Source organism: Musca vetustissima, unplaced genomic scaffold (genome assembly GCF_032173495.1).
Source record: "Musca vetustissima isolate MV318-11 ecotype Yass unplaced genomic scaffold, APGP_CSIRO_Mvet_v1 utg4342, whole genome shotgun sequence".
Lineage (NCBI taxonomy): Eukaryota > Metazoa > Arthropoda > Insecta > Diptera > Muscidae > Musca > Musca vetustissima.
The window spans coordinates 63,504-80,008 of record NW_026878046.1 but is presented as its reverse complement, the minus strand read 5'-3'; the positions used below and the strand labels follow the sequence as shown (position 1 = coordinate 80,008).

General features: G+C 33.4%; 1 protein-coding gene across 1 annotated transcript; it reads left to right on the top strand.

The window, feature by feature from the left end:
* Nucleotides 1-4,661: 4,661 nt before the first annotated feature.
* Nucleotides 4,662-8,873, top strand: LOC133322816 (uncharacterized protein DDB_G0284459). Its single transcript, XM_061531770.1, has 7 exons — nt 4,662-4,853; nt 4,923-5,067; nt 5,139-5,270; nt 7,225-7,311; nt 7,520-7,936; nt 8,000-8,589; nt 8,649-8,873. Exons 1-7 carry the CDS (start codon nt 4,665-4,667, stop codon nt 8,871-8,873), a joined length of 1,785 nt encoding a protein of 594 aa, XP_061387754.1. The 5' UTR covers nt 4,662-4,664.
* Nucleotides 8,874-16,505: the final 7,632 nt, after the last annotated feature.

Here is a 16,505-nt window from a genome sequence, read left to right as displayed (position 1 = left end):
TTTTTTCCTATTTAAGTAATTGGCCCGCCTCCCGATTATCGAGTATAATAGCGCCACCACAGATTATGTAGACTTTGTCTACGAGCCTTCAAAATACATTCAATTTTAACACTGCTTTCCTTGGTTAATTGACCAAATCGTTAGGATAATTCCAATGATAATGAAATCCTCAACCGTTTGGATTCCATTGAACGGCTCGAACTTTATAGGTTATCCGTATTCGAAAAAAACACGTGTTAGTTAAGCGAACGCTTAACAACCGCCATTTTGTAAAAATCTATTTTTAAGCCCGTGGGCGTATAATGCTTTTTTAAACTTTTTAGATCACGTCCTTCTTGTGAGCCGTCCGAAGACGAACTGAGGGGGCACCTTTGAACACTTTTTTCTTTAAAACCTCATAAAATTTTTAATGTTATAATTTTTGGTTTTAACTAATAGGTACATATGTAACCTTTAATATGAATATACATATGACATACTTTAAGCTTGATATACATATTTTATTACTGTTTTAATGGACGAAGTCAAAGTGTTCAAAACTGCCCCCAGGGGGCACCTTTGAACAAAGCTTGGTATTTTTGAACGGCATGTTTTTTACAGTGTTTATGTTCAAATATATATGTATTGTATTCATATATATCAGAAATACATTTATTTATTAAAAAATATATACAAAAATATTCGAAAATTTAAAAATTCTAATCAAAATTTATTAAAAAATAAAATTACTTAAAAACAAAAATTTTTATGGTGAAAAATATAGCTAATTTCGTAATCTTATTAGCCCATTTGAAATTTTTGAGAAATCGAAGCCAAAAGTTAAAAACTCCGTTTTTTACTGGAGATTACTGGGTATGTTCAAAGGTGCCCCACCTGTGGTATTTTACGGAAATTTATAACAACATTTTTTGTAGTAAATATATTTTTATTTATTTTATTTATATATTTCATATTGCCCAGTCTTTCGACCTTAAGGCTGTAAGCTACATTTCACAAATAAATATAAATTATATCATATTAAGCGGCTTAAATGTAAAAGGGAGGGATATTGAACTACTAAAGAATATTATATCGATTAAATTACAAAAAAAGTTTTTGATTATTATTATAGGTTATGATCATGGTATAATAATAGAAGGTAACAGCAAGTGTTGTTGTACAAAAAACGATACAACAACCACATGGAATTTTGTTGTTGTAAGTTCTACTAGTGTCAACTCATTTGACAGAAAAATGTAAACAAACAAATTATCATCAAATTATTTTTATTTTGAAAATGAAATATTTTCGAATCCTCAAAATAAAAATTGAAAAACATGAATGAAAATCTTTCAAATTTATGTTTCTATCGCTTCCACATATTTCCTATAATTGAGCCATTGCCATATATATGTGTAACACATATGAAAATGCTGGGAATACCGATTTATTCCTTGAAGAAAGATTTGCTTCCTCAAACTTTCCCAGCAGGCAGATTGAGTAAATTGTATACAGGAGCACATTTAATAAAGAACAATTTCAAATTGTATGCGTTCCCAATTTTCCTGTTGGGTGATTTTTAAAAACATAATTTGTCAAATTATTGACACTAGTATTACGTTGGAATCAAATCAGCTGGGATTTGCTGTTACCTTTTATAATTGTACCATGGGTTATGATTTAAAAATTTGATTAATTGGATTATCCAGTAGGAATGGAATGGAAAATTATTATATATAAAAATGAGTTGTATTTTTATCTAAATAAATTGTATCACAAATATAAAAAATTAAACATACATACATATATTTGAAATGTTTGTTGGAATGCAAAAAAATTGTTTATCGAAAGAAAACTATCACTGAATTCTTCCTGCGCCCTTAGAACCATAAAATTAAAAGTTTACAATTGCAGTGCGAAAACATAGTCACTCATTGTAATGTTGTCGACAACTGACAAAGCTGGCCAAAATGGTTTACGCAGATAAAGAACAAGATTGGCACATAAAAAAATTTGATTGCTGGTCGAAAAATTTTAAACCGAGATTTTATGGGCGCTGTTCAAAGGTGCCCCACGTTCAAAGGTGAGGGGGGCACCTATATATTATGCATACAAACATTTGTTCAAAAATTTTATAGAAAAATAAGTGTTTATACATACTTATTTATATTAATAGAATAATAAAATTATTAAGAAACAAATATATATATATATATATACATATATATACAAACATTTTTTTCGAAAATGTGTATATTTTTTTAAAATTCGATTGCCAAATTTTGTTATACAATTTTCGAATAAAATGTTCGAAAGTATTCTGAGTTTTTTTCGATTTTCTGATCAAATACCCGATATTTTTCGGAATTTTTGATCAAACATTCGACAAATTTCCGAAAATCGAATTAATAATTCCGCTTAACCTAAAATACGATAATTTTTTCGAATTTTAGATTAAGCGGACGATGTATTTTATAACTTCTAAAAAAGTGTCCGAAAAATTCCTATTACCTGTCAATTTTTGAATGTCCCTCATTCCCTTACAATATCCCCTGTTTCACTCTATGTTCCTTCGTATTTTTCTCCGACAAAATTATCCGAATTCGTGGGCACCTTCACACAATTGTCTTCCGATTCCGGTACAAATTTGGCGTCAGAATATGAAGCTTGTGCAGAGTATCGTTCCAAATTAGGAAAAAACTGTTAGCTGGGTGATTATTAAATAAATAATAATAAATATTAAATTAATTGTTTACTAATGTTTTTGGAAACTATACTAACAAGTATGTTGCCTTGGTGGTGGTCGTAATATTGCTGGTTTAAATAAAAAATTCTACGAACTTTCAAGCACATATTTCAGGAAGTATGGACTTTCCCACATAAATTGTGTTTCGCTGTAATCTGCACAACAAGGACTATATGCCTTAAAATTATAGGCTTACATATTGTTTTTAAGAATTTTTAAAGGGTCATTACCTAATTTTTGGAGGGAAGTATGGACTTCTATGATAAGAATATTACATTTTTGTGATAAGAACTACAAAGATATTAAAATGATAAACATGTTCCCTTAATTCCCATATCTCCAGAAATACAGATTTACATTGCAATGAGGGATCCAAGGTCTAAAGACTGGATGTATGTAGTTCCGATTTAGCTGATTGACATTCCTCCGGGTTTTACACTATTGGTTTTTGGTATTGGTCATGAGAGTTTTTTCTCTCTCTCTCATTATTAAATTGGGAATAGAGTTGGAAAATATTGCGCCAGGTAGGAACAAAAAAGTACGAAAAGCAGTTCGTCTTCGGACGGCTCACAAGAAGGACGTGATCTAAAAAGTTTAAGAAAGCATTATACGCCCACGGGCTTAAAAATAGATTTTTTACAAAATGGCGGTTGTTAAGCGTTCGCTTAACTAACACGTTTTTTTCGAATACGGATAACCTATAAAGTCCGAGTAGTTCAATGGAATCCGAACGGTTGAGGATTTCATTATCATTGGAATTATCCTAACGATTTGGTCATTTCACCAATGAAATCAGTGTTTAAATTAAATGTATTTTGAAGGCTCGTAGACAAAGTCTACATAATCTGTGGTGGCGCTATTAATACTCGATAATCAGGAGGCGGGCCAATAACTTAAATAGGAAAAAAAGTACGAAAAGGTACCTAAAATTTGTCATCAAATGATAATAAATCATAATTATCCAGAAATGTTAGGAAATATTAATACCGCTTTATATAGTACGCTTGTTACAAAATTAAAAATAGCGCAACTCTAATTACTCTCAATTTACCAGAGAGAGAGAGAGAGAGAAAACAAACGCCCATGACCAATGCCCATAACCAACAGTGTAAAACCCCACAACGCGATATCTCGGCGTTATGCTTTACACTCATACGTAAACATTACGGGCCTTCATCCATTTCGTTTTATCAGTCATTCTCTGCTAACTCCCTCTATTCGTAGCGTGTGGAACGTTTTTAAATTTTGTTGGTTCATTAGGTTAACGACTTCACTGAACGCTTTGTTGGATTGATTTGGTTGGAATTAATAGAGATTATTAAGGTAAATATTTAAATAACAATTGATTATTTACTTAATTTTCACTTTGTGTTGTTTGAGACGGACATAATCAATGAACCGAAGGAAACTTAATATTAGGGAAAATGTGGGGACGTCTTCATATGGAGTCAATTGTTCCACTTCTGGTGGTATCTTCCCAAACAATAAGCGAATGTAGTAAATGGTATGTCGTTGGAATGATGGTTACCAATACGTTGTTCCATAGCTTCTGTATGCCTTCGTTTTGAACCTGTGTACTATAATCTTTGCCACGACCATTGTGGAGTTGTTCGCCAACACCTTTATTCACTGTAGTCGCTAATTTCCAAGCTTATATTCATACACCGAGATGTTGTTCCCTGCGGCTTAATATAGTGAATTGTTCTGTTAATTGGTACTTGATCAATTATTAAATACATTTCAAAACTCTTGCTGGGAGCAGTATTCTCCACACATGACCACCTCTGACGTTCTTTATAAAAATGATTACGGTGCATGATATGCAAGAATATTCCAATCTTTGGAATCTAGTTAACATTAATTATTTTATATTTCCAGTTTCTGGAACAGCCAAAAGTTTAAAACTTAAATACTAAACAAAATCCAAACAAGTAAAAACATGCATAAAACCAAAAAGAAAACTGCAAAATTACCCAAACCAATCAAAATCAAAAAAGAGAAGAACGATGAAGATCGAATGCCCCAATCAATGGTACACTATATCGATGATCGATTGGAATTGGTTAAACAAATCTTTGGATCGCTTAAACCTAAAACTATTATGAATTTGGCACCGGAATTTTTAAAGGTATGTTTTTTTTATATTGGCTACCAAGGAAGATTACATTTGTTTCTATTTTTTATTTATTTATTGTAGACCCAAAGTTTGGAAGAAATTGAAGAGGCATGCCTAAATGAGTTGTTGTGCATATCAACAAAACGTTTAAAATCTATAATACAAGCTACTAAGTGTCCCACAGACACCGAATCGTCTGAGGATGATGATGTGCAACATAAGGAAGGTGAGTATTTGAATATGTTGACGTTGGATGAGTTGATATTTTATGGAAATGATTTTTTTGTATAATTTCAGAACATGTTTCCCTGGAAGAAATATCATCGGATAGTGAAATTGAAGGCGGTACATCGAAGAAGAGTAAGTTTTATTATTTAAATTTTTTGTTCATTGTAGAAGATCAACTTTTTGAACTGCCTAATTTTGAGTGTTCAAAGAATTATACAAAATCTAAAATATTTTTTTTTCAAATTTGTAAGGCAGTGATAATATTCTTTATACTTAAATGTAAACCCATGGTGTACTCAGACATTATTTTCTCCAGATCTGGTCCTAGTGAATTGTTATTTTCCTAAAAAGAATATAACGGTTCATCAAATAATGAAATGATCACCGACAATTGTTTTACACATTTGTTATTTTTACATCATTTGTTTACAAATTATGAATTTTACAATTATATCATTAACATATTAATTTCTCACCCACACTCTTTGGAGGAACATAATAGGCACGAACAATTACAACGTCTTCATCAACACCTAATTGAATGGAATCTTCACCGCCATATTTATCCATATCTATTGTTATTATAAAATCACCCACTTCAATGCTTCCGTTGTTTCGGGCATATTCAATACCATAATCAATGGGTTTATATTCACAAACATTCATGGCCTTACTATAAATGATTGTGCGTATATTTCGCTTTAAATTTAACATTTTCAACAATTCTCTCTCATCTTTATTTAGGCTATCATCATCATCTTCAATGGGAATTACCACAAACACCGGACAATATATTTCAAGACACCCCAAGGCGGCTGCCGTCTTTTGACATTTTGTATGCAAAAATATGGCTTGACATTCGATTGTGCTAATAGTTCGTATAACAAAATTCATTGCTGATTGATATGAAGACATTGTGTCTCGTAGTGGTGTTGCCGATTGCATTACTCCTCTTCGATATTCCTTGATGGGTAATAGTTTTTTAACTATCAGTGGATATTTATTACACCATTCACTTTTCTCTATAGCAATACAATCGGTTTTCAAAAGGAAATCATGATTTTCGAAAACACGAAAATCACTGCATCGTTTCAGGGGCACTGTTCCAATTAAGGGTTTTTTCCAACACTTGGCCATGGGTATAACATCTTGACAAATATATGTATGAAGTTCTGGGGTGATATTAAACAAATTATTTAACCATATGAAATCCAATAACTTTATAATTGCCAAAATATCCAACATTTTACGACTGACATATTCCAAATCAATAATGCCAATTATTCGAAAATCAAAATTATCTTTGATGTGATAACGTAAAATTTTCAAAATACTTTTGCAGCGTATTTGGGGTATTACTACATAATCAGCTTTTAATCTGGCGGCCAATTGAAGATCCTGGGAGAATACATTTGTTGCTTTTTGTAAGTTCAATAATTTGCACTGTTGTGGAAGTTCTAGATAATCATAAGAATTGATAATACCAGCATTGTCTATCAATATGGAAATGGAATTTTTCAATATTTTGCCAATACGGCCCATTACTTCGTTACCAATTTTTATATCATCATTTAATTTCAAACTTGGCAAATAATGTTGTAGATTTAGGCAGTGGCAAATTTCTTTAAAGCCACAATATTTATAGGAATTGTCACATGTAAGGGTTAGGGTGCAGCCAATTTCCACAAATATCGAACAGTTGTTACGTAGACGACCAATTCGGCAACAATCTCCACTAATTTCAATGGCTAAGCCCACCACCAAAATATTATTGGCATCTTGTGTTTGCACCTCTTCAACTGTGGTGTTTATTAAATTTGCCATACTTTCAATATCTTCGACACGATTTTGAACAGCATCCAACAAAAACGTTCTTGTACCATTTTGTATTAGATTTTTTATTTCATCCGCTGTTGTATTGCAGGCAATTTTTGCCATAAGAGCCAAATTGTAATAACGACGTTTACATCGTTTCCGATAATGTTTATCATAGCTACTGCAAGTTTTCTTAAACTCCTGCAATTGTTCCTCCAAATCGCCTTGTCCATTGACGGGGACGGTGAATTTACTATGCTCCTCTGCAATAGATTCCATATTATTTTCAATCACTAAATTTGTAATGCAATTTTTTGTGTATTTTTGATATTTCTTTTAGGTAAAAAGAAAAAACTATCCAAGCCGGATGATAAAAATAAACCAGGAACTAAAACTGATACACAAAAACCAACAGAAAACAATGAAGGTAATTTATACAAACAAAATACATTTATTTTTTGTTAAAAGGAATTCTGAAAAAAAAAAATGATTTCAAAACAAAGTAGGGGCACTTTGATGTACATGTTACATATATTTGTAATTCTTATTATGAAAACTAGGTGGAATCAGTTGGCCAATTTGCCTCCATAGACAATTTTCTGCCAAGAATTTTTTATTAATTTTTTCTCTTTCAGAGGAAGGTCAAATTAGCGTCTTGGAGCTACTCGAATTACAGGCCCGTGCGAGGGCTATACGTTCTCAACTGGCCCTGGAACCTGTTACAAAAATTGAAGTAGATTCCGATGGTGATGATGAGCGCGAACGTGAAGAACAAAGTTCATCGAAAAAGAATAAAAAGTCTCACAAAAGTGATAAAAATGAACGGAAGCGTACCTCCAGCACAAGAGAATCACAAGATTCCTCGAATAATATTTCCAGAACATCCGACAAAGAAACTGAAGCACGCAAAACTAAAAAAGTGAAACTAAAGCGTAACTATAGAAATTCTTCAAATCTTTCGGCAGAAAATGATGTTGGCGAAAAGGCAAGTAACAAAGAAAGAACGTCAAGTGAAACGGGAAATCACAAGAATGACAATTCAAACGAAACACGTAATCAAGAGAAGCAATCCTCGACATCTCAACAAGATGATAATATTGAAAAAATTAAAAAAGAAAAATCCAGTCGTTCACCATCACCGGATGTTATACCCATTGTTGCCGAACCTGAAACGTTATTAATTGATGATTCAACCGATGATGAGAAGGAAAAGGATGGCAAAGATAAGCAATCGCATGAAAATACATCTCAAAGTGAAACTCAATTACCGCCAAAGGATGGTGCGAAAGATCGCAAAATATCCGAAATGGAAGATGGTGAAGTTAAGGAACATGATGATAATGATGGCAGGGCTAAAACATCCACAGAGCAATCGGAAAAAGCCAGCGAATCAAATAATGCCACAGAAGTCGTCCTTGCAAATGATAATGATAAAACTAAAAACCTCGCACCAAACAATGACACCACAATGACGCAATCAGATTCGAACACTGAACCCCCTCAAAAACCTACAAATGTTACATCACCCACTGAAGAGGAATACGAGGATCATAATGATGATGTTATATCACTGGGCGAAGATTTGGAGGATGAAATGGACGAACAATTGGAAAATATAACAAAAGCTGATAATATTGAGAAAGATGCCGCCGAGGAGACATCTTCGAAATCTAAAAAGAAAAAATATGGTGAAGAAGAAAATCAGGTGGGTACTATTTCCTCATTGTTTGTATTCTCTTTAATTTACATTTTATACCATTTCAGTCATGGCATGAACGTTATATGAAAAGCTCCAAGGTGAGCAAAGTTTTGGCCGCATCACGTCTGGGCAAGAAGGTACGAGACAAAATTAAAAAATCCAAAGAAGCTCCACGTGAATCTAGCGACAAGACTGATGAAAAAGAAGAGGTCTTTACATCTAAACATGAGGAAGGCTCGCTGGAACAATATAAGGAATTGTTAGAGTTACGTCAACGCAAGTCCAAATGAATTTGCGAAAATAATTTAAACAATGCATTTGAATAAGAAAGATTAATTAAATAAATATGTATATGTAGTTTTTAAATTATTTTATCTACATTAAGTTTATAATGTATATTTAAATAAATAAATCCATTTACGTCAATCCTTCAAACACACAAAATGTAAAGCAATTTAGAAGCTTGTCATTCCGCCCCAGGGTAATTAATATATCATAATGCTGCGTATATTTAATAGATGAATTTAAAACAACCAATCAAATTGAAATGTTGTTAAATCGAATAGAATCACATTCAAAGTGTTATAGTAAGAGCAATGATTATGTTGAATTTTATTGTGCTCGGAATATGTGTACTTGTTTCTGTTATGGAATTTGGTAAGACTTAGTTTGGTAACCGACATTTAAAAAAATAATTCTATTACCTTTCGAAAACTAAAATTATATCCAAATATTCTTTAAGACCCTGCGTTCAATAAATTCCATGCCTATTTCTCTGATGGTTCTAGGAAAATATTTTTTAAATAATGGTTGAAGAAAAAGGTTAATGAAATTTGAATATATTAAAAACGCAATTAAAAAATAAAAGAAAATTTATGCTTTGATAGTCCTTTAAAACATACAAATTGTAAATAGGTTGACTGAACTGTTGAAATATGTTTAAAACTACTTTTTACTGCGGTAGTTCTTCAAAACATCTACGCTTGTATTCATATTACATTTTATAATAACGCAATGTTTAATTTTCAGTTTTTACATCAAGTTCCAGTTGTCCTGGAAAATATTACATCCCCTTCGATGATAAAAATACGGACTTTTTAATTCGATCATTTAACGAAATGGAGCTAAATAACTTCGTCACATATCCAATTGACGGCACAGTGGAAAATAATGGTCAAAGGATTATTATTAGATATAGATACAAGGAGAATGAGATTCCCACTATTTCGGATGGTCCCCTGGGCAATGAAACATATCGTTTGGAATTTATGTATCTTCATTGGTTAAACAAAAGTTTGGCAGATTATATCTATGATCCAGAGCTGTTGGGAGACAAAGGTATTCATGTCCAAGTTGAGCTACACTTGGTCTTTGTACACGTCAATTGTAGAGGAAATGTAGAATTGGCTACGAGAACAAATTTTGGCATCACCATTATGGTTTTTAGGCATGAGGTAGGTGGTATTATGTCAAGTGTTTATTTATTATGTCAAATAATACAAATACATGTGTATATATTTTTTATTTTATTTACAAGTATGATTTGGATCCCAAGATGGACACTCCAATTTACAGGGTTATGTCAAATATAGTCAAGCCGAAGAAAACGTGGACTTGGAAGCCGGGTTCTCTAATATCCGATATTGCACCTATATCACATAACTTTATTGTTTATAAAGGAAAGAGTGTTTTGACGAAGGCGGACGTTTGCAGCGGTGACGTCATTTGGATTGAGACGGATTATCACGTTTACGTATATCCCAAAACAGTAAGAAATCGTTATGGTTTCGAATTAAAACAATTATAAAATTTGAAAAAAATGTTCGTTTTAGATTAAAACGTTCCGTGAAATGATGTCAGCCGATGGTAAACCGTACATAGATATAGCCACGAACAATAAAAGACAGCCGGATTCGAATATTTATAAAACAGCCTCATTGATGGTCGAAGACGAATTTGAAACATTTGAAGGATTTCCAATCGATGTAAAGTTGTCTGAAGGTATTCTGAATTTGAAAATGTGCAAGTGGTTATATGTTATTCAAATAATTTTCATGTTAGCATTCAAATGAAATAGTAAGAAAAATATCAAATTCAGCCGGTGTTGATTATGTTATTGATACCCTGCACTGTCAGATAATAAAATGAAAATTATTAAATGAAATTAGTATCATAAATTCATTGCTGAAGATGTGTACACATATTGTGTTTCAAAAAAAAATATATATATGTATATTATTAAAAAATCCAAGCATATAGCTCTGATGGTTCTATAAAAAAAAATATGCGTAAAAATCCACGCTTGTGGCTCTGATGGTCATTAATCCGAACAGTGCTGTAATTATTTTTTTCGAATTGTGGGACGCAACTTTCAGCGTCTCTAGATTGTGGGCCACTGAATTCAAAAATTTGATTTGTATCCTTTTTTTTTCTTATCAGGATAATCGACAGGATCAATTTTTGGGCTGTGGCCGTATGTTCACACTAGCACTGCTCGGGTACAGGTTTTTTAGATGATTTATTGGTCGTATTATGACTGTGACAATATGGTTACGCTAGCACAACTCGGGTTAACAATATTCTTAAAAAAACAACGCCTATAGCTTTGATGGAGCTTGAAAAAAATATTATTTAAAAAATCAAAGCTTATAGCTTAGAGGGCGCGGGAAAATATCATTAAAAAACCTGCTTATAGCTTTAATGGTTTTTAAGAAATTCACGTTCTGATTATGTTTAAACAAATATTTTTAAAAATCCACGCTTATATCTCCGATGGAGCTTGACATAATATTGATAAAAAAATCAAGTTTATAGTTTTGATTTATTAAAAATCCACGTTTAATATTATTAAAAAATCACGCTTATTGATCGAATAGTTCTTAACAAAATATTATTTGAGAAATCTACAATTATCGCTCGAATATTCCCCGAAAAAAAATAATATATTTAAAAAATCACGTTAATTGTCCGGTTTGGAAGTAATTAAAAAACTTAATCTTAAAAAAAATATCCAAGCTTATTCTTCGGATACTCCTTTGGATACTTCCTTATCTTATGACTTATATTTGTGACTCAGACAGTGCTTTAAAAAAGATTCCTTTGAATATCTTCGCTGTTTGCTCTAATTTATTAATTATTTATTTTTCTTCCCATCAAGAGGCACATCATCGGCTTTCAAAACTTGAGAAAAATCACAAACTTTTCTCTTTTTATCTATAAACTGTCCAAAGAATGCAACAATCCTTTCGGTAGCATATACGGGGAGGGTACTGTAATAAACAAAAGTAAAACAAAAAAACACAAAACATATTTTGGAAAAAATAAAATAAAAATCAGTATAAACATACCCCATTATACGAGGAATCCAAATTAAACAGCGTGGTACGGTCAGTTCATCATCACCTCTCAGCATTGCCTCGATGACATACTGGGCCACAATATCTCCATCCAAATTTAACATCAAACCATCTACTTTTAGCATTTTCAATAAACTATTGACACGTTCATTGGTGGTCAGGAAAGAGGGGCAAACGGCAGTGGCTTTTACAGCGCTTTTCGATTCCATTAATTGAATTCGCAGCGAAGCGGTAAGGTGACGCAGGGCAGCCTTTGATGCTCCATAAACATTGAAAAGATGATGTGGAAACATGGCCGACAGTGAGGAGATATTGACAATATGACCACGATTGAGTTCTTTCATTTTGGGTAGAAATAGTTGAGTGGTCTGAATGGGGAGAAAAATATATATATGTACATATGTATATTAAATATGTCTGGATTTGGGTTACCAAAATTCGTGCTTACCAAAATCGGTGCCTTAAAATTGACATCAATCATCCGTTGTATTTCGTGGACGGGTGGTTCTTCTATTGAAGATAGTGTTAAAATTCCGGCATTGTTAACTAGGATTGTAACATCACCCAAGTCATTTGTGATCCGTTCCTTTAAAAGCAAGAGCTGCTCATAATCGCTGATATCAACCTGTACCGATAGGGAAAGAGAGAGAGAGAGAGTGACACACACGATTATGTCATAGTCATTGCAAAAATATTATTTAAAAATTTACGCTTATTGTTGGGACATGGCTTGAAGAGATATTCTTAAAAAGTTTACGTTTTTCGGATAGTCCCTGAAGATTTGTCTTTCTAAATATTTGCAAACATACCTTATAAGCCTTCGTTTTAACTGGATACTTTTCGGCAATATATTTTGCTGTTTCCTTCGCCAAATTTTCCTGTATATCCACAATGGCTACGTGGCAGCCAAGTTTGGCCAATGCCAGGGCTATGTCACGACCCAAACCACGACCAGATCCAGTGATCTAAAAACAGCCAATTCAAATTACATTATCTTATTTTTATTCAAAATTGAATTAAAAAAAAATATGTATATTCTCACCAAAGCCACTTGACCCGAAAAAGAGGTTGCCTTGTCGCAGTTCTTGTTTTTAAACCATTTCCATAATTTATTCACTGCGACAATGAAAATTTGCCATGGATAACCGAATATTTGTATTAGCACATAAATGCTATAAAACAATTCGATTAAAATGATGCGTTTATCCATTCCGCTGGAAGGTCGTTGCAAACTGAAGTCAACTTTCGATTTTAAAATTGTTTCACTGAGTCCATTTTAAATGGCCTGGGTGTTCGGAAGTTCAATATGTTTGTTGATAAGCGTTTAATTTAATGTTGCTACAACAATATAGAAATTCTTAGATTAGACATTACCGGCTGCATTCCCATATGATAATGACGGTCTGACTGATAATCAACACCCAAAAATATAAAAAATCATGAACATTTTCACGATGTTCTCTTATCATTAGTTATCACTAAATGATACTAAAGAAGTCCGTTAAGTTCGGCCATGTCGAACTTTTTATACCCTCCACCATGAGATCGATATTGAAAATATATAAAATCGATTGGAACTTTTCATATGGTAAATTGGTGACAGGAAAAAACAAAATACCCAAACAACAGACATTGGAAAATTCGATTGGATTGTCGTTGGAAACATTTTATTTTAAAAATAACGGTTATGCATGATTTTAGCTCGGATAGTTTTTGAAAAAAAAAAGAAACAGTTTAAAAATCACCGCTAACTGTGCAGAACGTCATTGAAAATATTGTATTAAAAAATCCACGATTTTTGTTCGGATAACCCTAAAAAATTATTGAAAAATATAAATATAAACAAGTGGAAAAGCGTTAAGTTCGGCCGGGCCGAAATTTGGATACCCTCCACCATAGATATACTGACAGGTACTTGAAATGAAAATATAGGGAACATACCAAAAAAAAAAAAAATATGTAAACAATAATTTTTAATAGAAAATTATACCCTCAGCCTTATGGCTAATTAGTGTGTATACACTTTCACACGGTGAAAATGTGCCTCATCGAAATATTGGTTCTAGACCCCATGTTTCTTGGGGCTAAATCCGTTTCGGAAAAAATTGAGTTCATTAGTTCAAGTCCGAATTTGGGAAATATCGGTCCATGCCTTCTGGTACCTCCCACACAGGTGTTAATGGGGTTATATGGGGACTACGCCTAAAAGGGGTTGACTATTAATAATTTTTTGTAGGGAGATTAGTTACCAAATTTCAGTGATTTAAGTTGAAAAACGCGCTCAAGAACCTCAAAATGGCGAAAACTAAAAAACTAATTTTTAGTAGAGATATTTGGTACCCAATTAGAACCCAATGTACCTTTCACAAATTTAATCCACAATTATTGGGGGTCGGATAGTCCTTGAAAAAAAGGATTACATTTATAAAATTTTTAAATACTAACTGTACCAAATTTCAGCGAATTCGGAAAAACGCGCTCAAGAACCCCAAAATACCGAAAATTGGGGGTACTGTTATATGGGAGCTATGCCTAAATTGTATATCCTCTTCATTATGACAACCCTATGCAAAATTTCAGCACCCTATCTAAATTCCTTCGGAAAAATTACAACAGACGGACATGGCTTTTTATATTTATATATAAAAAATCTGATTATGCGGTTAATTGTCATGTCATGGTTAATTGCACGTTTACATTTAAGCGGATTTTGTTAACCCAGTGGGTATCAATTGTCAATTCCTTTGCATAAACATATGTCAAATAAATCCTCATAAAGTAGGTTAACCCAGTAAGAAATACCTAATAAAGGTGGCAAAAAATCCTTGATTATGGCTCGGAAAATCCGGAAATAAAACTGTTCGTCGGAAAGACCTTGAGAATCAAATCATGAGCGTCGTTAAGTTTGGCCGTACGGAAATTTTATATTCTCCATTCTGAATTGGACATTCAAGCTACCTTAAAAATACTGAACGGTTGTTCCATAAGCCGAACATAAAAATAGATTTCCAAGCGTGTCGATCTTGTGCGCCTCTCATCCAATTCGAAAGACCCTGTTCCGAAAAGTTGTCTTCTACTTGATCTTTCCATCGGATTCGTGGCCTTCTCCTTCTGCGTGAACCATCACATGTCGATGTCCGCGAATATATTGTAAAGGTCGTGGTTCATTTGGCGCCGATATTCACTGTCGACGCAGATCAGCCCGTACATCTTTCGGATAATTTTTCTCTCAAACACACCAAGAGCTGCCTCATCTGCTTGCGCAATTACCCATGTTTCAGATCCATAGAGTGTGAGTTTGGTCTGGCGAGAGGTGGCCTCGCTTTTAAGTTGCTTACTCAGACCATAGTAGCATCTGTTAGGCCAACACTATTCTCCACTCAGGAGAAGTCCCACTTTGGCAGACTCCTTTTCAATTCGTTCCAAGGTGGCTGTTACCGCTCGCAATGTATGACCTTTTCCAGCTGGATGTTAAACACATCGCACGACAAACTGTCACCTTGACTGAATCCTCGTTCGGACCTTGAGTCAGATAAAGTTATCCTGTATAGCCGTATTAATTTTGCAGGAATGCCGAACTCAGACATGACTTTAAACGTCCTGAACGGATAGGGCTGACAAATGCGGCTTTATAATCGTCGAATAGATGGAATGTGTCCATGTGTTTTTCTTTGGTCTTTTTCGGGATTTGGCGCAGAGTGAAAATCTGGTCAATGGTGGATTTGGCAGGTCTGAAGCCGCATTGGTAATGTCCAATAATTTTTTTGTGCACGGATGCGCATTCCTCTAGCCAACTAATCAGTATCTGAACACCAGTCTTGAATAGTTTGGCTGGTAACCCATCGGCTCCTGTTCCTTATTGTTCTTCAGCCGATTGATTGCTACTATGACCTCAGGCCTTTTCAGTTTCCACATCGAGTACCAGTTGTCCCGGAAAAATACTACATGCCCTTCGATGATAAAAATAAACACTTCTTAATTCGAACATTCAAGCAAATGGATTTGAATGAATTCAGTAAATATCCGATTGATGGTACAATGGAGAATAATGGCCAAAGGGTTATTGTCCGATTCAGATACAAAGAGACCTATACCTATACCGACATTTCTAAAAACGGATTATGTAAACCATAATACAAATTTTAGAAATTTTTAAAGGATAATTATACCCTCAGCCTTATGGCTAATGAGGGTGTATACACTTTAACACGGTGAAAATGTGCCTCATCGAAATATTGGTTCTAGACCCCATGTTTCTTTGGACCAAATCCGTTTCAGAAAATTTCGATTTCATCCGAAATTTGCCCATCTTATTATTTCTTCAAAGCTTAGTTCAAATTCTGGAACTTCCAATCAGGGGTTAGGTCTAAATGCGGCTATAGTTCATTATCGAACCTTACGTTCTAATTTTTTATATCTCTATCCTCCGCAGGTGAAATGATTACAAAAGAGTCTTAGAACCAAACTCAAAACGCGGAACAAATCAGAAAATTATTTTAATATAAAAAAGGAGGTTATATGGGGACTATCCCAAAAATGGGGTCGAATATTAATAATTTTTGGTAG